The sequence below is a fragment of the Stegostoma tigrinum genome, chromosome 11 (assembly GCF_030684315.1).
Source record: "Stegostoma tigrinum isolate sSteTig4 chromosome 11, sSteTig4.hap1, whole genome shotgun sequence".
Taxonomy (NCBI): domain Eukaryota; kingdom Metazoa; phylum Chordata; class Chondrichthyes; order Orectolobiformes; family Stegostomatidae; genus Stegostoma; species Stegostoma tigrinum.
In genome coordinates, this window is record NC_081364.1 from 52,602,085 (window position 1) to 52,626,600 (window position 24,516).

The 24,516-nt window shown below is 46.1% G+C and overlaps 2 protein-coding genes across 2 annotated transcripts in view; one reads left to right on the top strand and one right to left on the bottom strand.

Annotated features, from left to right (window-relative positions):
• Positions 1-15,962, top strand: part of LOC125460512 (deoxyribonuclease gamma-like) — a 28,174-nt gene extending 12,212 nt beyond the window's left edge. The window contains exons 6-8 of the mRNA XM_059649650.1: positions 7,231-7,388; positions 8,950-9,046; positions 14,744-15,962. Coding sequence (XP_059505633.1) covers positions 7,231-7,388; positions 8,950-9,046; positions 14,744-14,842 — 354 coding nt within the window. The 3' untranslated portion in view covers positions 14,843-15,962. The remainder of the gene's footprint in view (positions 1-7,230; positions 7,389-8,949; positions 9,047-14,743) is intronic.
• Positions 15,963-21,436: 5,474 nt separating this feature from the next.
• Positions 21,437-23,667, bottom strand: LOC125460374 (protein ATP6V1FNB). The gene is made up of 2 exons (XM_048547806.2): positions 23,122-23,667; positions 21,437-22,599 (listed from the first exon to the last, which is right to left on the bottom strand). The coding sequence occupies exons 1-2, from the start codon at positions 23,540-23,542 to the stop codon at positions 22,472-22,474; spliced, it is 549 nt and encodes a 182-aa protein (XP_048403763.1). The 5' UTR covers positions 23,543-23,667; the 3' UTR covers positions 21,437-22,471.
• Between the last annotated feature and the right edge of the window lie 849 nt (positions 23,668-24,516).

Here is a 24,516-nt window from a genome sequence, read left to right on the forward strand (position 1 = left end):
AGCAAAATTCAGATGAATGGGCAGATAGACAAATAAAATGCAAACATAATGAGCTTCTGGATGTGAGTTTGCTCGCTGAGCTGGAAGGTTCGTTTTCAGACGTTTCGTCACCTTTTTTTTATTTGAAAAAATATACTTTATTCATAAGATGTAAAAAAAACATATTTACACACCTACCCAGTCATACAAGCCGCTCCGGGTTACCCAGGGGGTACATACATCAACTAAAGGAAAAAAACAAACAAAGAAGAAAAAAAAACAAAGCAAAGAAAATACCCCGGCAGTTGTCACCCCGCACTATCCCAGTTGACCCCCTGACCAGTTGGGGAAGGTGCCAGCAGGGCCCAGGTACCAGATAGGGCCCTTTTTTCTATTCTGGACGAGGGGTTTCATACCGTGGTCTTTCCCCACCGCGCCTTGGCTGCGGCTGCCCCCAAGCTTTTAGCGCGTCCCTCAGCACGTAGTCCTGGACCTTGGAGTGCGCCAGTCTGCAACATTCGGTCGGGGTCAGTTCTTTCAGCTGGCAGACCAGCAAGTTGCGGGCAGACCAAAGAGCGTCTTTCACCGCATTGATGGTCCTCCAGGCGCAGTTGATGTTGGTCTCAGTGTGCATCCCAGGAAACAGCCCGTAGAGCACGGAGTCTCGCATCACGGAGCTGCTCGGGACGAACCTCGACAAATACCACTGCATCCCCCTCCAGACCTCCTGCGCATAGGCACACTCCGGAAGGAGATGATCGACAGTCTCGTCCCCCCCGCAGCCACCTCGAGGGCAGCATGTGGTGGCGCAGAGATTCCGGGCATGCATAAAGGATCTCACTGGCAGAGCCCCTCTCACCGCCAGCCAAGCAATGTCCTTGTGTTTGTTTGAAAGTTCTGGCGATGAGGCATTCTGCCAAACGACTTTGGCAGTCTGCGTGGGGAACCACACGACGGGATCCACCCTCTCCTTTTCCCGAAGGGTCTCGAGGATACTACGTGCTGACCACTGCCTGACGGCCTTGTGGTCAAAGGTGTTTGCTTTAAAAAATTTCTCCACGAAGGATAGGTGGTACGGAACGGTCCAACTACTCGGGGCGTTCCGTGGCAACGAGGCCAGGCCCATCCTTTGCAACACCGGGGACAGGTAGAACCTCAGTAAGTAGTGACACTTGGTGTTTGCGTACTGAGGATCTACGCACAGCTTGATGGACCCGCACACAAAGGTAGCCATCAGGGCGAGGGTGGCGTTCGGTACGCCCTTTCCCCCATTTTCCAGGTCTTTGTACATGGTGTCCCTGCAGACCCGGTCCATCCTCGACCCCCAAATGAAGTGGAAGATGGCCCAGGTGACTGCAGCGGCGCAGGTCCAGGGAATAGGCCAGGCCTGCGCCACATACAAAAGTACTGAAAGCCCCTCGCACCTGACAACCAGGTTCTTACCCGCGATGGAGAGGGACCAGAGCGTCCACCTGCCCAGCTTCTGCTTCAATTTGGTGATACACTCCTCCCAAGTCTTAGTGCATGCCCCAGCTCCACCAAACCAAACACCCAGCACCTTCAGGTAGTCTGTCCTGACGGTGAAGGGGATGAAGGAGCGGTCGTCCCAGTTCCCGAAGAACATGACCTCGCTCTTACCCCTATTGACTTTGGCACCCGAGGCCAGTTCAAACTGGCCGCAGATGTCCAATAGTCTATTCACCGACCGACGATCGGTGCAGAAGAAGGCGACGTCGTCCATGTACAGGGAGGTCTTGACCTGAAGGCCTCCGCTGCCTGGGATAGTCACGCCCTTCAGGCTCATGTCCTTCCTGATGGATGTGGCGAAGGGCTCCACACAGCACACAAACAAGGCAGGAGAGAGCGGGCAGCCCTGCCTGACTCCAGATCTAACAGGAAAACTGTCCGATTCCCACCCGTTGATTGAGACTGCGCTAGCGATGTTGGCATAGAGCAACCAGATCAAATTGCAGATGCCCTCCCCGAACCCCAATTTGGAAAGGACGTCCCCCATGTAAGCATGAGAGACCCTGTCGAAGGCCTTCTCCTGGTCCAGGCTGATGAGGCAGGTGTCCACCCGCCTGTCCTGTACGTAGGCGATCGTATCCCTGATGAGCGTGAGGCTCTCAGCGATCTTCCTGCCCGGCACAGTACAGGTTTGGTCAAGGTGAATCACCGACTCCAGGACAGACCTGACCCGGTTGGCTATGACCTTGGCCAGGATTTTGTAGTCCACGTTCAATAGTGAAATGGGACGCCAATTCTTAATTTCTTCCCCCTCCCCTTCCTCTTGTAAATGAGGGTGATGATGTCCTCCCTCATGGACTTGCACATTTCCCCTGCCCGAAGCGCACTATCGTACACCTCCAGCAGGTCCTGGCCGACCAGGTCCCACAGAGCGGAATACAGCTCGACCAGTAAGCCGTCGCTCCCGGGAGTCCTATTCCTCTCCAAGGACTTGAGGGCTCTGGTCAGCTCGTCCAGGGATATCGGCCGGTCCAGCCACTCCCTCATGCCGTCGTCGAAGACCTCCATGATAGACGACAGGAATGACTCGGAGGCCGTGCTGTCTGTGGGCTTCGAGTCGTACAGTCCGGCATAGAAGGATCTGCTGATCCTCAAAATGTCGGGCCGAGACGACGTCACCGAGCCGTCGTCCTCCTTCAGCCGGCTAAGCACAGAGCTCTCTTTGTGCACCTTCTGAAAGAAGAAACGCGAGCGCGTCTCGTCCTGCTCCACGGAGCGGACCCTGGACCTGAAGATTATCCTGAGGCCTCCGCGGCGAAGAGCGAGGCTTGCTGGCCCCTCACCTCGCGGAGGTCCTCCATGACATCGACCCCCATCAACTGCAGAAGGAGCAGGTTCTGCACCCTTTTCTGGAGTCGCGACAGCTTTCCCCGCCTCTCTCTCGCCTTCCGAACACCCTTGAGGACAAAGAACCTCTTGATGTTCTCCTTCACCGTCTCCCACCAGTCACCCGGAGACTCAAAGAGGGGTTTCATGGTTCTCCAACCAGCGTACTCCCTCTTAAGCTCCTTGATGTTCTCTGTGGTCAACAGAGTCGTGTTGAGCTTCCACGTCCCCTTGCCGGCCAGCCGGTCATCCTGTAAGTGACAGTCGGCCAGCAGGAGGCAGTGGTCAGAGAAGAACACCGGCTCGACGCCGGTGGACCTGACCGAGAACGCCTGTGACACAAACAGGAAGTCTATCCTTGAGCGAATAGACCCGGCTGGCCGGGACCAGGTGTACCTCCGCTGCGCTCCGTCTGCAGGGGTGCTGAAGACGTCGAGTAGCTTGGCGTCCTTCACCGTGCCCATCAGGAATCTGCACGTGACGTCCAGTTGACTCCCCCCACCCGCTGTCCCCACGCCGGATCTGCCATCTGCATCGATGATGCAGTTGAAGTCTCCGCCTAGGATGACCGGCCTGGACATAGCCAGCAGGGGTGGAAGCCGCTGCAGGACGGCCAACCGCTCATTCCGTACCGCTGGGGCGTACACGTTGATCAGCCTCAGGGGAGCGTTCCTGTAGGTGACGTCAGCCACTAGGAGGCGCCTCCCCCACCACCTCCTGAACTTGAGAGATGGTGAAGTCGCGCCCCCGCAGCAGAATAGCCAGGCCCGAGGAGCGACAGTCGTTACCCCCCGACCAGATCGAAGGCCCACAGGTCCAGGCGCCGGACCATTTCCCGTACCTGCCGAGGTGTGGTATCCCGCACTCCTGCAGAAACAGGAGGTTCGCCTTGATGGTGGTCAGCTAGGCCAACGTGGACACACATCTTGCGGTGGACTTGACACTGCGCACATTAATGCTCGCAACTCGTTCTCCCATTGTGGGCAGTGACCGCAGTACCCTCCCCAAGTCCAAGGTCCAGCCCCTCCATCTGTCCCTTCATGCCCATTGCCCAGGCTAACTGCTGGACGCTGTCCGGGCTCAGGAAACCGTCCGTGCTGCCTTCCGGGTGGCATCCCCCCGTCGGGGGTGCGGAGGCAGGAGGGTCCGGCTCTGGGTCAGGCTGGGGATGCGCTGTTTCGTCCTTCCCGCCTGGAAGTTCCAGGGGGGCCTCCAGTGCCCCAGCGGCACTTGACTCGGTGTTGGAGGGAGCCTCAGGATGCCTCCCGTCACCTGGAAGCGTGGTGCTGCTTTCCTTCTCCCTCGAGATCTTTAACTTCTGCTTCGGGCGGGCCCTCTCCAAATCCCCCTTGTCAGAGGAGCTCTTATAGCCCCCCTGTAGCTGCCTCTTCCCGCCTGATGGTTGCGGTTCCTGGGCCCGTCGATGCACCTTCCTCCTCGCTTTCCGGACCGTCGTCCACTCCCCTGGGTCGCCTGTCACTGCCTCCATCGACTCCGGGTTGTCGGGGGGGAGCGGAGCCTGCAGGGGCGCTTTGCTGGCCGCGGGCCCATCCTGCGGGGCTGGGCCCTCCTGCACGACCTGGCCCTCCTGCACATTAGTGGGGTCCTTGCAGGGCCCTGGTGCCTTCCTCTCCTCTGGGGGGGGCTGGCTCCGCATTGCCCCTGCCGGCGACCTGGGCGTAGGCCACCACGTGACCTGACCTGCCACAGGCATGGCAGACTTTAGGTTGCCCTGCATAGGTCAGGTAGCCCTTGCTCCCGCCGATCGCGAAGCTGGACGGTGGGTGTACGACATTCCCGTCTGCGCCCATCCTCAGCGTCACCTTGACCTGCCTCTTACTGGTCCAGATGCCAAAGGGGTCCATGATGTCAGTTAGGTCCCCTTCCACCCTCACATACCTTCCAAGGAAGGTCAGGACATCGACTGCTGGCACATGCGGGTTGTACATGTGTACAGTCACCATACGGCTCCTCTGCGCTGGCATCACAAACAGCGGGACAATACAGAGAGGGGGCCCTCACCTCCTTTCTCCTTGAAAACCTCCACGAAGCGCTCGCAAAGCTTGGCACTCCTGAAGGTCACATCGTAAAAACCTCCTCCGGGGAAATCCTGCAGGCAGTAAATGTCCGCAGCAGCAAACCCACAACAGTCCAACAGGACCCTCTTCACGAAGAAGGTGCGGTCCACAGGTGCACCTTCATCCACCTTCTTTACGGAAACACGGATGGTGTTCCGGACCCCCTGACCTGGGGCACGAGCACTCGCCGCAGCCATCGTTGCAGGTTGGCTGCTCCCCTGAACCAGCGTTAGGCCGAAGCCAGCATTAAGATGCACTGGTCGCAAGGGTGCACAGCCAACCCGACGTCCTCCTTTCACCTCCAACACAGCACTCTCCTCCTCTCGGCCCACAAGAGAGTGGGTCTTTATTGTGTTCCAGATGTAAGCTGGTTCACTGAGCTTGAAGGTTTGTTCCCAGACGTTTCGTCACCATTCTAGGTAATATCATCAGTGAGCATCCGTGAAGCGCTGGTGTTATGTCCCACTTTCTATTTATCTGGTTAGGTTTCCTTGGGTTGGTGATGTCATTTCTTGCGGTTGGTGATGTCATTTCCTGTTCTTTTTCTCAGGGGATGGTAGATGGGCTCCAAATCAATGTGTTTGTTGATGGAGTTCCGGTTGGAATGCCATGCTTCTAGGAATTCTCGTGCGTGTCTCTGTTTGGCTTGTCCTAGGATGGATGTGTTGTCCCAGTCAAAGTGGTGTCCTTCCTCATCTGTACGTAAGGATACGAGTGATAGTGGGTCATGTCGTTTTGTGGCTAGTTGATGTTCATGTATCCTGGTGGCTAGCTTTCTGCCTGTTTGTCCAATGTAGTGTTTGTCACAGTTCTTGCAAGGTATTTTGTAGATGATGTTCGTTTTATTTGTTGTCTGTATAGGATCTTTTAAGTTCATTAGCTGCTGTTTTAGTGTGTTGGTGGGTTTGTGGGCTACCCTGATGCCAAGAGGTCCGAGTAGTCTGGCAGTCATTTTGGAAATGTCTTTGATGGAGGGGAGAGTGGTTATGGTTTCTGAGCCCGTTTTGTCTGTTTGTTTGGGTTTATTGCTGAGGAATCGGCGGACTGTGTTCATAGAGTACCCATTCTTTTTGAATACACTGTATAGGTGATTTTCCTCTGCTCTGCGTAGTTCCTCTGTGCTGCAGTGTGTGGCGGCTCATTGGAATAATGTTCTAATGCAGCTTCGTTTGTGGGTGTTAGGATGGTTGCTCCTGTAGTTCAGTATTTGGTCCGTATGTGTTGTTTTCCTGTAGATGCTGGTTTGAAGTTCCCCATTGGCTGTTCGCTCTACTTCACTCTACTATAATGAGCTTCTCCTAAGCACTTGTCTGTTATACCTCAGAGTCGTACTAAAAAATGATCATTTGCATTGTGAGATAAAATGTGTGTCATATTTGTGAAGGACCAAAATTGTATTCGTAAAACAGCATTCAATCACGAAATAAAAGATTAGAGACGCAATAATGAATAAGGATCAGACAGGAATGTAAAATTAACAATTCTCATGGAGGTTCAAAGTACAAAAACTAGAAATTAAAAGTCAGGAAACAGCTACAAAGTAACCCCATTTACCAGAAAAAAATGGGCCTTTGAATTTTCCACAAATATTTTTGAAAATCTTTTTGCCAGCTGTAAAAATAAATGAAGTATCAACTTTTGAAAACCATCTACAGTGACTTTAATGGGGAAAAAAATATTCCAAGGAGTAACAATTCTTGTTAGGTTGCCCCTCCACTCCTATTCTTACTGATAGGATCTAGTTCCACATTTCCTATCCACAATTCCAATTCCAGCTCCTTCAGAAATGCAAAGTGTACCCGAAACCCAACTGTTCCCTTGTGTTGAAGGATAGATAGGCATGTCAAATCACAGCCCTTCCTAACAGCAGTAGATGCCAAATTCTGTTAAGTATAAATATCCTGAGACTGCATGTGTAACATTCATCATCTTACTGTTGGCATTCCTGTGTTGACTGGGAACATGTATCCGACCACCTCTGCCCTCACTGCCTGACAATAATGAACAGTCCCTCACCCCACCTCCTATCACCCCTCCCTTACCTCATTCTCTGATGTTAATCACCCCTCCCTCACTCTCAAGTTCACCAAGAAATGTGTATGTTTCAAAAAGATCACTTATCCTTCTTCTAAATTCCAATGGGTACTGGCCCAACCTACTCAAACTCTCCTAATTAGACAGTCCCTCCATACCTAGTCTCAACCTAATGAACCTTCTCTGGACTGCCTCCAATGTCAGTATTTCTTTTCATCGATACCTGCTGAACATGGTTGCTAGCTTTTTGTGATTCACGTAAATCATATCCTCTTGCCTTCAACAGTACTTCATACTTATGGGAGATTTCAATGCAGACTGTGAATACATCCGCAGGAAGGAATGGCCAATTGTCAGATTGAGGAATGACACCAATTTTGTTTGGCTAATTGGAGATAACAATGACACAACAGTAAAAGAGAGCACACACTGTGCGTATGACAGGTGAGAAAATAGATGCGCTTGGAAAGAAATGGGCAGAACAATCATTCTGACCTTATGTCAGAATGTTTTAAATTGTCTTTGAACAACAAACATGTTGGAGTGAGGGAGGTAAATGATATTGTGTGAAAATTACGAAATGTAAAACAATGCAATAGATTGGGATTTTTCTGTGTTTCCTTAGTTTTTAATAAGAATAATGTAATCAAATACACAATTTTTAACAAGAACCTTTTTCCTCATTCACGCAAAACAAACAAACAATGGTACCTCAGAAAGGAAGTAGCAAGTACATATTGTTAACTAAACTAACATCTAGCCTGGCATGCAGCATCTAGAAAAACATGGGACTGACATCCAGTTACAGAATCATAGGCACTGACAGAAGACACTTCACTCATCGTCATTATGCTACTCAAAGTACTTGTCACGTTGCAGATTTTAACCATTTGAGGTGTATGTCCCAGTACTTTGCGAATATGATGAAATTTTGTGCCACCACCATCCTTTCAGGCAGTGAAACCACACAACCTTTTTTGCGAAAAAGTATTCCAACTCCCCTCTCATACTTTTACCAATAACTTTAGATTTATGATCTTTAGTTATTGGTAGCTGTGCTATGGGAAGTAGATCTTTTCTATCCACTTCATCAGTGCCACTTATCATTTCATACACCTCAATTGCCCATTCCAAAAATAACAGCCCCAAACTGTCCAATCTTCATACCAACACCGTCACAAACCTCCAGTGTGAACATCTCCTTCCAATGACCATTTAATGGGAGATGCAAAATTCAGCAGTATCAGCTGCAGAAAATGTAAGACAAGGAGAGGAGGAAACTCTAAAGTGTAACATACATTTAACTGCAGAAAAATCAGCATTCATTAAATGAGAACTAGACATACACATACTGAATAAAATAATCCCACTGATGTCAATGAGATACAGGAAATAAATTGCATTCCCTCTAATGAAAACAAAAAAAAAAGCCATTTAATTGATGAATGAAGACAATCAGGTCAACACAAAATCCTTCCCTTTTTTCAGGTGATGCCTTGAAACATCAGAAACAGCCCAGCACGTAAAAACAAAACCACGCTAGCTCATTTGTCATCATCAATTAGAATGCAAAGAAGCAAGGAACAGGAAGGAGGAAACAATTTGGTTCTCTAAGTAAATTAGTTATTTAACTGACTTGGAAGAAATGAGTAACACAACAAATGTTAAAATCAACAGACGCTTTTCTTTTATTGATCCTTTTATTTAAAATGCGTGTACGCAAGTTGAGTGAATCTGCTTTGTTTCACATGTGCAATCAGGCTTTTGCATTAATACAAATACAATCTTCACATCTTCAATGTGTGATCAGCAGTCTGGTGTTTTATAAGGACATTGAGGCTGATTTTGATGAACAGAATGTCTTTTGTAAATGCTCAGTCTTCTTCCTGTTTTCCAATACCCATATGCTAGCCATCCTCCAGTTATAGAAATTAGTGTACTCGTTGAACACTTTGCTTATACATTATTTTATAATCACATTTCCTTTTATTTTTTCAAAAAAAAGGATTGTGCTCCGTGGAGAAAAATTAGTAAAGGCAGTCATTCCGAATTCAGTCAACATTTTTAACTTCAAAGAAGCTTATGACATGACTGAAAGACAGGTAATTCTATTATATCTTGTCTATATGGCTATTCTGCACACAAATTCAGGAAAACACGCTTTTGAGAATAGTGTACACCAAATCATTAAAGGTGAAATTTTCAAATACATCTGAAGATTTACTTGTAAAATATTCTAATACATAGCACAATGTCAATCTGAAATAATAAAATCTGAAATAATTGAAATTTATTAGCTCCAACACATTAAAATGTCACAAAGTCCTCAAGAGATTAAAAAAAAGCAGCATGCAAGAGCAATGTGACTGGAGGTATGATTGAAGTAGGCTCTGAAGTAAGAGAGATAGCATGGCAGATTTAAAGCAAGTATATATGAATCTGGTTCCAAGTTAACATAATATTAATACAAAAGTGGAGCTAGAGAGGAGGATGCAAAGGCCAGTGTTGAAAGATCTGGACCATAACAGTGATTGGGTGATAGAGCATGGGAGGATGATGAAGGGACCTAAAAAATGGGTAAAGGAATTTTGAGTTCAATAAGTTACAAGTTAGGGAGTCATTGAAGGTCATAGAAAACCGGATTGATAGATCAGTGGGGAGTTAGTACAAAATAGCATGGATGGTGATAATCTTGTGAATCAGTTGCAGCTGCATGAGTTAGGGTGGCATGGACGGACGTGGGCTTTGTTGCATAAGTGGGAGCAAGCAGTTTTGGTTGTGTTAGGACATGGAGTTTGAATCTTAACTTGGATAAATGGGATATGGTGGTTATGTACTATTGAGCACACACAAAGTGGACAGCCATGGAAAAAGATGAAGTCAGGGCTTAAAGTGCATTCAATTTCAGCAAGAAGTGAACAGACTGCATTTATAACTTCACACTAAACAAAGTTCTACATTATCACATTCTTGATGGTGGGTAAGCAGTTGCACTGGAGAAATTTATTTGTGGAACCAGCAATGGCAGACAGAAACATAGAAGATAGGAATAGGAGGAGGCCATTCGGCCCTTCAATCCTGTTTCACCATTCATCGTGATCATGGCAGATATTTAAACTCAATAGCTTAATCCTGCTTTCTCCCCATAACTTTTGATCCCATTCGCCTCAAATGCTAAATCTGGCCACCTCTTGAATACTGTCAATGTTTTAGCATCAACTACTTCATGTGGTAATGAATTCCAAAGGCTCACCACTCTTTGGGTGAAGAAATATCTCCTCATCTCCATCCCAAATGGTCCAGCCAGAATCCCCAGACTGTGAACCCTAGTTCAGGCACACCCTCCGATCTGGAACATCCCGCCTGCATTTACCATGTCTAGTCCTGTTATAATTTTACAATGATCTCTATGAGATCTCCCCTCATTCATCCAAACTCCAGTGAAAGCAATCCTAACCTAGTCAATCTCCTCTCATATGTCAGTCCCACCATCCCTGGAATCAGCCTGGTAAACCTTTATTGTACTCCCTCAATAGCAAAAGCATCCATCTTCAGGAAGGGAGACCAAAACTGCACACAATATCCTAGCTGTGGCCTCACCAGGGCCTTATACAACTGCAACAACAAATCCCTGCTCCTGCACTCAAAACTCTTGCAATGAAGGCCAACATACCATTTGCCTTAGAGATTGCCTTTGACCTATCCCCTCCCTACCTCCCCACCTATACTCTCCTCTCCACCTATCTTCTTTTCTCTCCATCTTCGGTCCGCCTCCCCCTGTCTCCCTATTTATTCCAGAACCCTCTCCCCATCTCCAGATGTTACTACCAACGACTTACTGTTAAAATCCAGTGATTGTTGTTACATTGTTAAATGTGAGAGATCATTTAAGGACAGCAAATTCCACATGCGGCAGATAAGCTGGAGGCACTTTGAAGGAGGAGAAGGAAGGATGGTAGAGAGTGAATGGTCAAAGAACAGTGATGGAACCTGACAATGAGAGTGGTACCACACAATGATTAGGGCAAGAGGCATGTTCAAAATGAAAACAGACTTCAGTCAGGAAGTCATCACTCCTATGTCAGTGGAAAGGCAATATTCCCTAATATTGCATTTGAATAGTTGTGTAAACAGCACAAAATTAAAATTAAATACAAAATGATTGTTTAAACACAATGTTATGTCATAAAATTGGATTTAGTCTATACCGTATTAATTACTTGAATATGCTTAAAACTGAAAAGATTTAAGGATTAATTTTCTAACTGAGCAATTCCATATCCAATATGTAAATAATTGATTTTCCATTTGTTACTTGCTTAATGAGTCAAATCAGAAACATAGTAATATTGCTTTCTCACAAATATCATACAACGAGACTTAACGTTCTACAAAAAAAGTGCATTTCTCTAACTCACAGATCAGAAAGATTAGGATAAAGAAGAAGGTACTTGCTAGCAATTCTTTATTGGTTAAAGAATTGAGTATAGGATTTGGGAGGTCATGTTGCGTCTGGACAGGACATTGGTTAGGCCACTTTTGAAATATTGCTTTCAGTGCTGGTCTCCCTGCTATAGGAATGTTGTTAAATTTGAAAGGGTTCAGAGAAGATTTATGTGGATGTTGCCAGGGTTGGAGGTTTTGAGCTGTAGGGAGTTACTTTATAGAAGTTTATAAAATCATGAGGGGCATGGATGGGGTGAATAGTGAATGTCTTGTCCCCAGGAGTAGAGAAGTCCAAAACAAGAGGGCATAGGTTTAAGGTGAGAGGAGAAAGATTTAAATGGGGCCTAAGGGGCAACTTTTTCACACAGAGGGAAGTGCGTGTATGGAATCAGCTGCCACAGAAAGTGGTTAATGCTGGTACAATTCCAACATTTAAAAATCATTTGGATGGGTGAATGAATAGGTAGGGTTAAGAGAGATACAGGCCAGATGTGGGCAAATGGGACTAGATTAACTTAGGATATCCGGTTGGCATGGACAAGTTGGACTGAGTGGTTTGTTTCTGTGCTGTACACCTCTCTGACTTTGACTCCAACTAATGTGAACTAATTGTTACTGTGGTTCATATCTTCATGGGATGTGGGAAGTGAGCATTGCTGGCCCATCCTTTATTGCCCTTTGGAAGGTGGTGGTGAACCGCTTTCTTTAATTACTGCAATCAAGGTGATGGAGCTACACCCATAGTTTGGTGATGAAGGGAACTTTTGACCCATTGAAAGTTCAAGAGAAGCAATACAATTCCAAGTTAGGACGGTGTGGGACTTGGAGGGGAACACAGTTTGTGGTGTTCTTCTGCATCTATTACCCATGTCCTTCAAGGTGTTAGCAGTCATGGGCATGAAGGTGCTGTGGAATAAGGAATTGAATACATCCAACTACAGTGGCTCCAACCTCATTGTTCCCCAACCCCGCACGGCCTTCCCAAAATCCACAAACCTGCCTGCCCCGGTCGACCCATCGTCTCAGCCTGCTCCTGCCCCACCGAACTCATCTCCACCTATCTGGACTCCATTTTCTCCTCTTTGGTCCAGGAACTCCCCACCTATGTCCGTGACACCACCCACGCCCTCCACCTCCTCCAGGACTTCCAATTCCCTGGCCCCCAACACCTCATATTCACCATGGACGTCCAGTCCCTGTACACCTGCATTCCGCATGGAGATGGCCTCAAGGCCCTCCGCTTCTTCCTGTCCCCCAGGCCCGACCAGGCCCCCTCCACCGACACTCTCATCCGCCTAGCGGAACTCGTCCTCACACTCAACAACTTCTCTTTTGACTCCTCCCACTTCCTACAGACTAAGGGGGTGGCCATGGGCACCCGCATGGGCCCCAGCTATGCCTGCCTCTTTGTAGGTTACGTGGAACAGTCCATCTTCCGCACCTACACAGGCCCCAAACCCCACCTCTTCCTCCGGTACATTGATGACTGTATCGGCGCCGCCTCTTGCTCCCCAGAGGAGCTCGAACAGTTCATCCACTTCACCAACACCTTCCACCCCAACCTTCAGTTCACCTGGGCCATCTCCAGCACATCCCTCACCTTCCTGGACCTCTCAGTCTCCATCTCAGGCAACCAGCTTGTAACTGATGTCCATTTCAAGCCCACCGACTCCCACAGCTACCTAGAATACACCTCCTCCCACCCACCCTCCTGCAAAAATTCCATCCCCTATTCCCAATTCCTCCGCCTCCGCCGCATCTGCTCCCACGATAAGACATTCCACTCCCGCACATCCCAGATGTCCAAGTTCTTTAAGGACCGCAACTTTCCCCCCACGGTGATTGAGAACGCCCTTGACCGCGTCTCCCGCATCTCCCGCGACACATCCCTCACACCCCGCCCCCGCCACAACCGCCCCAAGAGGATCCCCCTCGTTCTCACACACCACCCTACCAACCTCCGGATACAACGCATTATCCTCCGACACTTCCGCCATTTACAATCCGACCCCACCACCCAAGACATTTTTCCATCCCCTCCCCTGTCTGCTTTCCGGAGAGACCACTCTCTCCGTGACTCCTTTGTTCGCTCCACACTGCCTTCCAACCCCACCATACCCGGCACCTTCCCCTGCAACCGCAGGAAATGCTACACTTGTCCCCACACCTCCTCCCTCACCCCCATCCCAGGCCCCAAGATGACATTCCACATTAAGCAGAGGTTCACCTGCACATCTGCCAATGTGGTATACTGCATCCACTGTACCCGGTGTGGCTTCCTCTACATTGGGGAAACCAAGCGGAGGCTTGGGGACCGCTTTGCAGAACACCTCCGCTCAGTTCGTAACAAACAACTGCACCTCCCAGTCGCAAACCATTTCCACTCCCCCTCCCATTCTCTTGATGACATGTCCATCATGGGCCTCCTGCACTGCCACAATGATGCCACCCGAGGGTTGCAGGAACAGCAACTCATATTCCGCCTGGGAACCCTGCAGCCATATGGTATCAATGTGGACTTCACCAGTTTCAAAATCTCCCCTTCCCCCACTGCATCCCTAAACCAGCCCAGTTCATCCCCTCCCCCCACTGCACCACACAACCAGCCCAGCTCTTCCCCCCCACCCACTGCATCCCAAAACCAGTCCAACCTGTCTCTGCCTCCCTAACCGGTTCTTCCTCTCACCCATCCCTTCCTCCCACCCCAAGCCGCACCCCCAGCTACCTACTAACCTCATCCCACCTCCTTGACCTGTCCGTCTTCCCTGGACTGACCTATCCCCTCCCTACCTCCCCACCTACACCCTCTCCACCTATCTTCTTTACTCTCCATCTTCGGTCCGCCTCCCCCTCTCTCCCTATTTATTCCAGTTCCCTCCCCCCATCCCCCTCTCTGATGAAGGGTCTAGGCCCGAAACGTCAGCTTTTGTGCTCCTGAGATGCTGCTTGGCCTGCTGTGTTCATCCGGCCTCACATTTTATTATCTTGGAATCTCCAGCATCTGCAGTTCCCATTATCTCTCAACTACAGTGGCTGCTGCTTTGGGTTCAGGAGCTGGGGACAAAGCCAACAATTACGACAACCCCTGGAAGTGTCCATGAATGGACACTGGATGAGGACGGGGTTCATCTTGACTGTGATGATCTTCACAGTCGGACAGCCTACTGCTCCACAAGGTCAAGTCTTGCAAGAGGGACTAGCACTAACTGTGGAACTGTACACCAGTGAGAAGGCAAGATCTTTGTGAAGTTTGATTCTTTTGCCTTCTGCTGCGAAAGAGCCTGGCTTCGGCAAGCTTTCTTTTGTGTGTTTTTCAATAGTGAAATTAAAACTGACTTTTTCTACCTTTGCAGGCCCTGAATGTGAGTGACCACTTTCCTGTGGAAGTAGACCTGCAGAGATCCCGCAGCTCCTTTTACTTTTTAAGATCTCTTGCACGTCCAAGGGGTTAGAAAAATGTTACATACAGATCTATTAGCTTCAAAATGAATAACAAGCATTGCTTCTGTTATCAGTTTTAAAATGCAGAACTTAGTATTTGCTTCATCATGATATTACATTACGACCTTCAAATTCCTGTGTGAAATTTGCATGAAATTTTCCATACCTCAAAAGGGATTATTAAGAGCTGGTGCCAGGGAATGTTGATTCCTTCTTAATCTGTACCTTTGTCACCTCAAGTATAAGTACTTTCTTTCCCCACATCAATCCTCAACACATTCAATCCAAGGTTCAAAGTCAAATCTAAGCTCATGCAATCTCCTATATGACCAGTCAGTCCTTGAGGAACCCCAGTAGCTCTCTAATCCCTAGTATCAAGTTTGCAACGTTCCCATTCTAGACTTCGATCGCCTCAATAACTTCATTCCAAATTTTCTGACTGACCTACTCCAGTAATATGTCCCAAATCATCCTGAATTGCTGCATGTCCCTTGCTCCCACAACACCATCACCAGCAGCTATCTTTTTGATGACTGTAGTCCCACGATGAATGCAGCAAGATTCAGACCATCAAACCCCATCCCCGCTCAATACATCAGCAGTGACAATTCAAGAAGAGGGTGATTTATACTGCAACACCTCACTTGCATGACTAACTGTTCATCTGTAATAGGAGGGAAACAGCAAGCGACCAGTTGGTGTTTGGGTGACATGGACAAGTTTCTATTCCATTATCTGGTGAATTTATACAACAAGATGTCAATTTTGACCAATACTGATGAGAAATTATGTGAAAAACTGCCCTAACCAGGGATAAGATATTATGGCAGAGGAGAAAATATACATTGGGCATAATACTAAAACCTGTGTTTTAACTTGTTGAAATGGAAATAAGTGGTTGTTAAAATATAACCAGCAATAAATTACAGAAAATGTTTTGATAAACTGACAATGATGCTGAAATCAAAAGAAATAACAATGTTGCCCTATCTGTCAAGTCATAAAATATTGAAATATTTCAATAATAGAACCTATAACCACAGTACTTCCACATAGTATACATGACGTTTTTTCTGTGGAATGAGAATATAAAAATACCATTAAATAAAATAAATCACTTACTCCAATGAAGTTATTTTCTGAGTGTAAATAACAAATCCAACTTCAGTTCAGGCTAACAATGCAGAAAGTATCTCAGGATCAGAGGCAAACATTATTACTGAGGACGAACGCACAATGGTGCAATTGTAAGTCCACTCTGCCTTCAGTAGTCTGGGCTTCCCCTTTTATAGTATATGAATTTTATAAACCTCATACAGAGTACCGTGGGTGGAACTAGGCCGACTGCTGAAGTGGCACATGTAACATGAAGAGGTGAGTGTCATCCTATCCCACTGGGCCTCAAGATGGGTGGAGTCATTTGGGACCTGTGTGGGGTCTCTCCATCATCCACTCACATATATATTAAGGCTGTGATAACTGCAGCTAGTGCCAGATCACACCACATTGCCTCATTTCCAGGTGATGAGGTCAGCGCTACAGCTTGGGCAGTGTGCTTCAGCTCCAGGGCAGGGCACAATGGACTGTACGCACATCATGCTGAGAGGACCACACCAGAATGCAACTAAGCTCATCACTCCGAAAGGCTCCTAGTTCATGAATGTTCAGGTGATCGGTGATCATTTGTTCCGCTGTTTCGAAGTTTGCCTCCATCTGCCAGGTGCCTATATCCATGAGAACTCTCATGTTCCTGCTGTGCCAGATGCTTTACAAGAATTGTTACTGGAAGGCGAGGCTTATGCACTGTGACCATGGCTTCCTTACACAACCCTATGACTCAGCCAGAATGCAGAACACCTACGCTCGGTTCACAATAAACAACTGCACCTTCCGGTCGTGAACCATTTCAACGCCCCCTCCCATTCCTCAGACGACATGTCCATCCTGAGCCTCCTGCAGTGCCACAACGATGCCACCCAAAGGTTGCAGGAACAGCAACTCATGTTCCGCTTGGGAACCCTGCAGCCCAATGGTATCAATGCGGATTTCACAAGCTTCAAAATCTCCCCTCCCCCCACTGCATCCCAAAACCAGCCCAGCTCATCCCGCTTCCCTAACCTGTTCTTCCTCTCACTCATCCCCTCTTCCCACCTCAAACCGCATCTCCATTTCCTACCTACTAACCTCATCCCGCCCCCCTGGACCTGTCTGTCCTCCCCAGACTGACCTATCTCCTCCCTACCTCTTCAACTATACTCACCTCTACAGGCTCTATTCCCGCCCCTTTAACTTGTCTGTCTCCTCTCCATCCTCTACTCTATCCATCTTCGATCTGCCTCCCCCTCTCTCCCTATTTATTTCAGAGCCCTCCCCCCATTTCCCTTTTCTGATGAAGGGTCTAGGCCCTAAACATCAGTTTTTGTGCTCCTAAGATGCTAAGGGATGTGTAGGTTGGGTGTGTTATCCTTGGGAAATGCAGGGTTACTGGGAAAGGGTCTGGGTGGGATGCTCTTCAGAGGGTTGGTGTGGATTTGTTGGGCCAAGTGGTCTGTTTCCACACTGTAGGGATTCTATGAATGGGTTCCGCTGCTTAGCCTATTTTGGGGAGGGTGGATGTTCAGTTCACACTTTACACGGTGAGTCACAATTCTGCACTGCACAAATGAACAGGCAAAGCCGGAATAACGATGGATGCTAAAGAGCTGGGAGAGTAGAAGCAGTCTTCCAAGGAGGAGGATGAGGACATTCAACAGCAGGAGCAGCACCTTCAGTATGAGAGAGTGCAGTAGCATTGGGTGCCTCGAGCCAGCTCAGTCATTGTCCATTTCCAACACATCCCTTCCTTTCCTTGACATCTCCATCTCCATATTGGGGAATAAACTATCCACTGCTATCCACAAAGCCACTGACTCCCAAGGCTACCTTCACTGCAGCTCTTCCCACTCCATGCCCTGCAAGGATTCCATCCCATTCTCCCAGTACCGTCACCTACACTGCATCTGTTCAGATGATGCAATGTTCTAAAACAGTGCTGCTAACATGGGTTTCTTCTTCCATAACCATGGTTTCCCACCCACTGTGGTTGACAGGGCCCTCAACAGCATCCAACCTATTACACGTGCTTCTGCCCCAGCTCCTTCCCATCACTCATAACAATGTGATCAGGTTCCCCTTGTCCTTACTGTTCACCCCACCAGCTTCCGCATTTATAGGATCATTCTCCGCTATTTCAGACAACTCCAACAGAATGCCACCACCAAACACATCTTCTCCTCACTCTTCCTGTCTGCAGTTTGCAGGGATCGTTCCCTCTGGGACACCCTAGTTCATTCCTAGACCACCAACACCACCCGCCTTCCCACAGGCACCTTCACCACAGGCGCAGAAGGTGCAACACTTGCCCCTTCACCGCCTCCATGCTCAACATCCAATGACAGAAATAGTCTTTCTAGAAGAAGCAACATTTCACCTGTACCTCCTCCAATCTTGTGGATTCGCTGCACCACGTGACCTACTCTACAGTGGGGAAACTAAACGCAGACTGGGTGATCACTTTGCAGAACATCTCCGGTCAGTGTGCAAGTATGACCCTGACATTCTCGTAGCCTGGAGTTTCAACACAGCATCTTGCTCACATGCCCACTTGTCTGTCCTCGGCATGCTGCAATACTCCAGCGAATCACAGCTCAAACTGGGCAGTTTACAAGCTTCTGGGCTCAATATTGAGTTCACCACCTTCAAATTGTGAACCCATTCCTTCCTTTTCTTTCAGCTTTGCTTGTTACTTTCTCTGTCACCTTTGCCCCCCTCTCTGCACCCCAGTGGGACTGTCTGTTCTTTCAAGTTTGGTAGTTAGTAACACCATTGTTCTGCAATTCTCACATTCCGCCCACTTATTCCAAATTATCAACATCGTTTCTTCCCCAGTACTCCAACCCCCACAACCCACTATTGCATAAGAGCTGTCCTTTCACAATTCACTTCAGCCCTGATGAAGAGTCATCTAGACTCGAAATGTTAGCTTGCCTTCTCTCCATGGATGCTGCCTGACCCGCTGTGATTGCCAGTATTTTTTGTTTTCAGTTCAGATTCTGGCATCTGCAGCAATTTGCTCCTGGGACTTCACTGACACCCACCTCCAGTAACTGGGTGCTGGGTGCAATGATCACTCGTTGCCTGTAAAAATATTCGATATACAAACAGCTAATTTCTGTTCCGAAAAGGTTTGCTTGCTTTCTGTTCACTTTTGCTGTCAGTGAATAATTGACTAGTTTAAAGCATTTCCTGCATGTGATGGTCCCACACTGAACAGCTGTAAGATGCACAGTTATGGTGGGCACTGAGTAAAGAGTAGCTGTGACTTAGTGAGATTGCAAGATGACATGTTGTTAGGGAAAAGTGAATTGTGCAGCAGCCTGGTGGTCAAACAGTGATTGGGGTTGGAAAGAACGGTTGTACCTCGGTGCAGTGAGAAGTATTGATTTGTGGGTGCTGTGCCACTATGTTGATGTTGAAGGGCGACTCTAGACTGTCAATGCTTGACTAAGTGCACGGCTGGCATTAAAATGTGGCATGGTGGAAGACATATCACGGCAGTGGCAACGAAATCCACCTATGGCAGGTGGGAGAATGAGGCTTGCATCAGAAGAGAGACCATAAGACCGTAAGGCATAGCAGCAGAAATTAGGCCATTTGGTCCATTGAGTCTGCTCTGTCATTCAATCATGATTGATAAGTTTCTCAATCCTATTCTCCCGCCTTCTCCCTATAACCTTTGATCTCCTTAACAGTCAAGAATCTATCTATCTCTGATAGGCGGGCATATTAGAGACTTGGTACCCAGTAAATGAGGTGAGTTTGGGATAATCACATGAGAAAATTCATTAGGCCTCACAGAGAGAAACTCTCCATGAAACTCTGTGAAAATGACACTTAGTCAGCAGCTGGTAAGATTCACAATAAGAGAAGATGCAACTGAAAAACCCTGGTGGATACCAGGATGGGGGAGATAAGAACAATTGAGGACAGCAATTGTACATGGACAGCAGTGAATTGAGGGGAATGTAGGTTAGGTTATTTTCTTTTTGGATTAGGATTATTCCATGGCAAACATCGTGGGCCGAAGGGCCTGTACTGTGCTGTACTTTTCTATGTTCTATGTTCTATGTTCTGTGAGGGGGTGGCAGAGGAAGTCAGACCATATCACAATATCAAAAAACACATCAGGAGGAGATAAATCCTTACCTAACTCTTTGCTAAGAAACAGTCTGGAGTTTAAGGGCTATCCCCAAAGAAAAAAATGTTGAATTGATTCACTGAATCATCTTGTTCACCAAGTGAAACTGACTGTGTTTTTCAAAAAAATATTTTTTGATAGAATATGCGTCTTGTTGCCCAAGCCCATCCCTAATGCAATTGAGCTGAGAAGCTTATCAGGCTATCAAAGTTGCTAGAAAAGTTCAGCAGGTTTGGCAACCCTTCCTCAGCATCCACAGTTCTTTCTATTTTGATTTAGCTTATCAGGCCATTTCAGATGACAATTAAGTATTGATCACATTGTTATGGATCTGTAGTCACATCCAGGCCACAGCAGGTAAAAGTGGCAGTTCTCCTGCCCTAAAGAGCATGAGTTAGCTGGATAGGCTTTTACCAAATAGTTTCAATTCCATATTTTGTCATTCAGTTTGAATTCTAACAGCAGATGTGGTGCATTTCAAAAACTGCCCCGATCATTTGGATTGCTAGGCCAAGATAACCCACTGAACTACCTATTTGTCAACTACCAAACAAATGAATTAACTTTCTCTCTTGATGAATTAAAGTTGCTGATGACAAGTCATGCACTAACAACGGTTCACTGAGATAAAAAAATTACAACTTAAAACTATAAGTTAAGTATACAAGCAATAAATGAACATAAAAGAACAATTAGAGCAGCAAATAATTAATGTACAGAGTTAGTTTACAACATGAATGAAAGGGGTTGTAAAGGGAATTCAGTGCATCACTTTAATTCGGCGCAAATTAGATGCTATATTAATGTATATTAGATGCTATATTAAATTTTAAACGAGACCGTTGCTTGAGACGTAAATTAGTGATACAAAATTACGATTAAAAGTCTTTATGGCTGACTAATTAACAACATTAGATAGCTAGGATAGATCAAAGTTTCACATTGATTACCACAATTTCCAGATTTTATTTGATCTTGTGACCAGTTTGGTTAGTTCAACCATCCTCCTTCTTTGGACACAGATACTAATGTCTACAATATTACGTTGGTGAGTGCCTAGATAAAAGAGTTGTCTTTTCTTTTTGGATCCTCTGTGCTAACAACCACCCCTGCATACTCAATTAAATCCCCTTGTTGATTTAACTCTTTATTTTTCCTGGTCTCAAACATTTGTACAGTTAATTGCTATACATCGCTTACTGTAACTGAATGGTTTTGCCACAATTTAACTTATTTCTCTGAATATCTGGTCTGCTACACTTTGTTTAAGGACCACCTTGCAGCTACAAGTTAGAGATCACTTCTAGACAATAAAGAGAATCTTCTAACAGAGATACGTAAGATAAATATCGCAATTACTACAAAGAGATCTGGTTGGAGGTGAGTCAAACTCCTCCTTTATTACAACTTCAAAGAGAAGTTTCTAACATTCCGTTGATCAATTTGAGTGACGCATACTTCACAAAGTTTCATCTGTATTGTTGCCAATCGTCTCCAACTAACGTGGGGGTTGCTGCAGATGCCCCTGAGCCCTGAACATAGCTATGAGGTGATGAAGTCTGAATACCCTAGTCTAACCCTAAGTTCCAGTCACTTTGCCAATTAATCAAGTTGCAAGGATATTTGATAGTTTTATATCCATCTAGGGGCCAATCAATGGTTTTGGTCAAGTCTTTCAGTTTCCCACGCAGGTCTACATTAAGTGATTGTGTGCTAAAAGATCTCCCAACACTCGAAAGGAATGTCCCATTTATAAGCATGAACGTTTGATTTCCAACTTAGAAGCTTTATGAATTTGTTAGCTTAAAAGTTATTTGCCTGAGAGCTTTTTGTTCCAGTTGCTTCCCAGCATGCAGCGTAACCACTGACTCCATCTTGTGGACAGCTTTCAAACTAAACCTTCATAATGAACTCAGTTTGGCAATTTATAAGGCATTTCTCCAACAAATCAGGTAATGAGCAAAATTAATAAATAGGTGATGAGTGCTGGTGGACTGAGTAGCATCTCAACCTTACGTAAAATGCTTTATAATTTGTTGCTTGTGGTACAAAAGCAGGTCATGTTTCGACAATTTTTAGTTTCATGTGCTATAATTCACATACCAGACATATTTTGAAATTCTCCTTTAAACTATATATTCAACTCAGACTATAAACATTAATTTATCACATAGTGTCACAATACTGCAACATTTGAAGCACATGAACAACTTGACCAACGGACATTAAAAACGAACAAACACTGCAGTTTGGTAATGAATTATTACAGCAATCAATGGTGAATCAGAAATATTTCAGAAAATGCCAGTGATCAAAAGCTCTGTGGGATTATTTCAACACTAGTTTAGGGAGATAGAAACAGGGTGTCACTGTAAACATCATTGCAGGAATGCTTTCCAAGCCCTCAGTTTAGCTCAGCAAGAGCATCTGTTGCAGATAGCTTGTCGAAGACGCCATTTCTTGAATAGAAAGTATTATCTACAGTCCTCAATCGACCATGAACTGGTAACTGAAGTTCCTCGATAACGTCACCTGGCCAAACAAGTTTGAAAATAAGCATTTAAAGATTTTGTGAAAATTCAACTGTATGTTTTAGAATATTAATCAATGGTGAACTTTAATGAAACTTTGTCAGTTCGTTTTAAAATGCTACTGTGATGAGTTGCTTTAAGAGGGAAGGGTACTCTCCAGCTGGAACTGATCTCAGCAGGTCTACAAATGTTTTGGTAAAACGATGAATATGTAAAAAGTATAGCTGGAGAAATAATTAATCTTAACTATTACATCAGTCTTAACGAAATATCATTAAATCACATTAATCACATTAGTATCCTTCCAGACTATACGGTAATATGCTTTTTGTTCAGTAAGTTCTGTCCAACATTTAGGTCTTCCAGTAAATCACATTACTCACATGATATTTGAATCACATCAGATATCTTAAGAAAGGGGAATGTGTTAAAAATTGGAAAAATTGTACTGTGCCCAATTCAATCATTAAAGTGATTTTACTTTAGAAGAGCTAGTCTTAATTTATTATGGTATTTCACTCACCCTGTCTCCAACCGTACTCCCAAGAAGATAGAATAGGATATTGGAATTTTTCCTCTGGATATTTTGCCTTCCTCTTTTCCAGATACAGATACCTGCCCTTCTGCTCTTTCGAAAAGCCATCGTATAGTAAAGCTCGAACCTGGGGAGTTACAGGCCGCATCTCCTGAAACTCTTCAGGTTTTGAAGGTGTTTCCCGAACTACCTTTTTTCTTTCTTCCTGTTGTTTTGGAACTTGAATTGCTGGAAGGCTATAATTCCTGGTAGGAAGCTTAGGAACTTCGCTCTTCTTGTTGGGAATGGCAGGTGGGACCCTGGAATATTTGGCCCCATATTTGTCTTTCCAGGCTATCCGGGTGTAGGCTTCTTTCTCTATAAGTTCTGTCCAACACTTCTGTGTGCGAGTGTCAAACAAATGTTTCATCTCTCTCCGCTAACTTGGGGAGGAAACGAGTTTAAGGGGGTACAAAAGTAGCTTTGCTTTGCTTGGTATTGTGCACTACGGCTGGCACTGCAAAGTTACAGTCAAGACTTCAGTCTGTCACCATGGTTACAGTCATCATGTTCGAGACCTTACAAAGCAAACAATTCACTTCTAAATCCTTGGGGGCCTCTGCTGGCTGTCGTGTTTTTCTGTGTGAGTAATCGAAGTCATTCCCAGTAGAAAGTTTTGACCAAACCAAGCTTTAATTTGCTGTGATACAAAGAACTGCTTGCTCTGTAATCTAAAGTTTGCCACCAGTAAAGTGGCCCAGAATCTGTTGCTCTATGTACCTTTACATGATCATTTACTTTTAATCAGCAGACTTGCAGTGGCATTATTACTTACTTCGCAAATTATCAAGGTTCTTTATTTATAATCTATTTAAAGATTGAAAACTGCTGGCAAATGTCCTTTGAATATCAAACTCTGACACCCTCTTGTCATTTAAGAGACAAAGAAAGTTTTATATGGATTCGATTAATATAAATTACACCATCATCCTTTGAAGAGAAAAATGAGGCACTGTTTCTCCAGCTCGTTGGAGCTCTGCTGGAAGACTGCAACAGGCCTAAGATGAAAATATTCAAATGGAAACAAGATGGTGCATTGAAATGGCAAGCGACGGGAAGATCGTATTATTTTTGCAGACAGAGCAGACGTGTTCTGCAAAACAGTCACCCAGTCTGTGTTTAACCTGCCCCTCTGTCCATATTGTGACCATATTGCGAGTAGCAAATACAGCAGACTACACTGAAAGAAATACAAGTAAATTGCTACTTCACCTGGAGGGTGTGTTTGAGGGCCGGACAGTGAGGAGGGATGAGTCAAAGGAGCAAATCTTAATCTTTTGCAATTACATGGGAAGGTGCCAATAGGAAGGCTGAAAAGTGTTTGGTGCGACCGATGAACATACC

Coding starts and splice junctions, on each gene's coding strand:
- LOC125460374 (XM_048547806.2), bottom strand. CDS start 23,542: ATGAAACATTTGTTTGACACTCGCACACAGAAGTGTTGGACAGAACTT. Junction 22,600..23,121: donor GGAGTACGGTTGGAGACAGG/GTGAGTGAAATA, acceptor TTGTTTGGCCAG/GTGACGTTATCGAGGAACTT.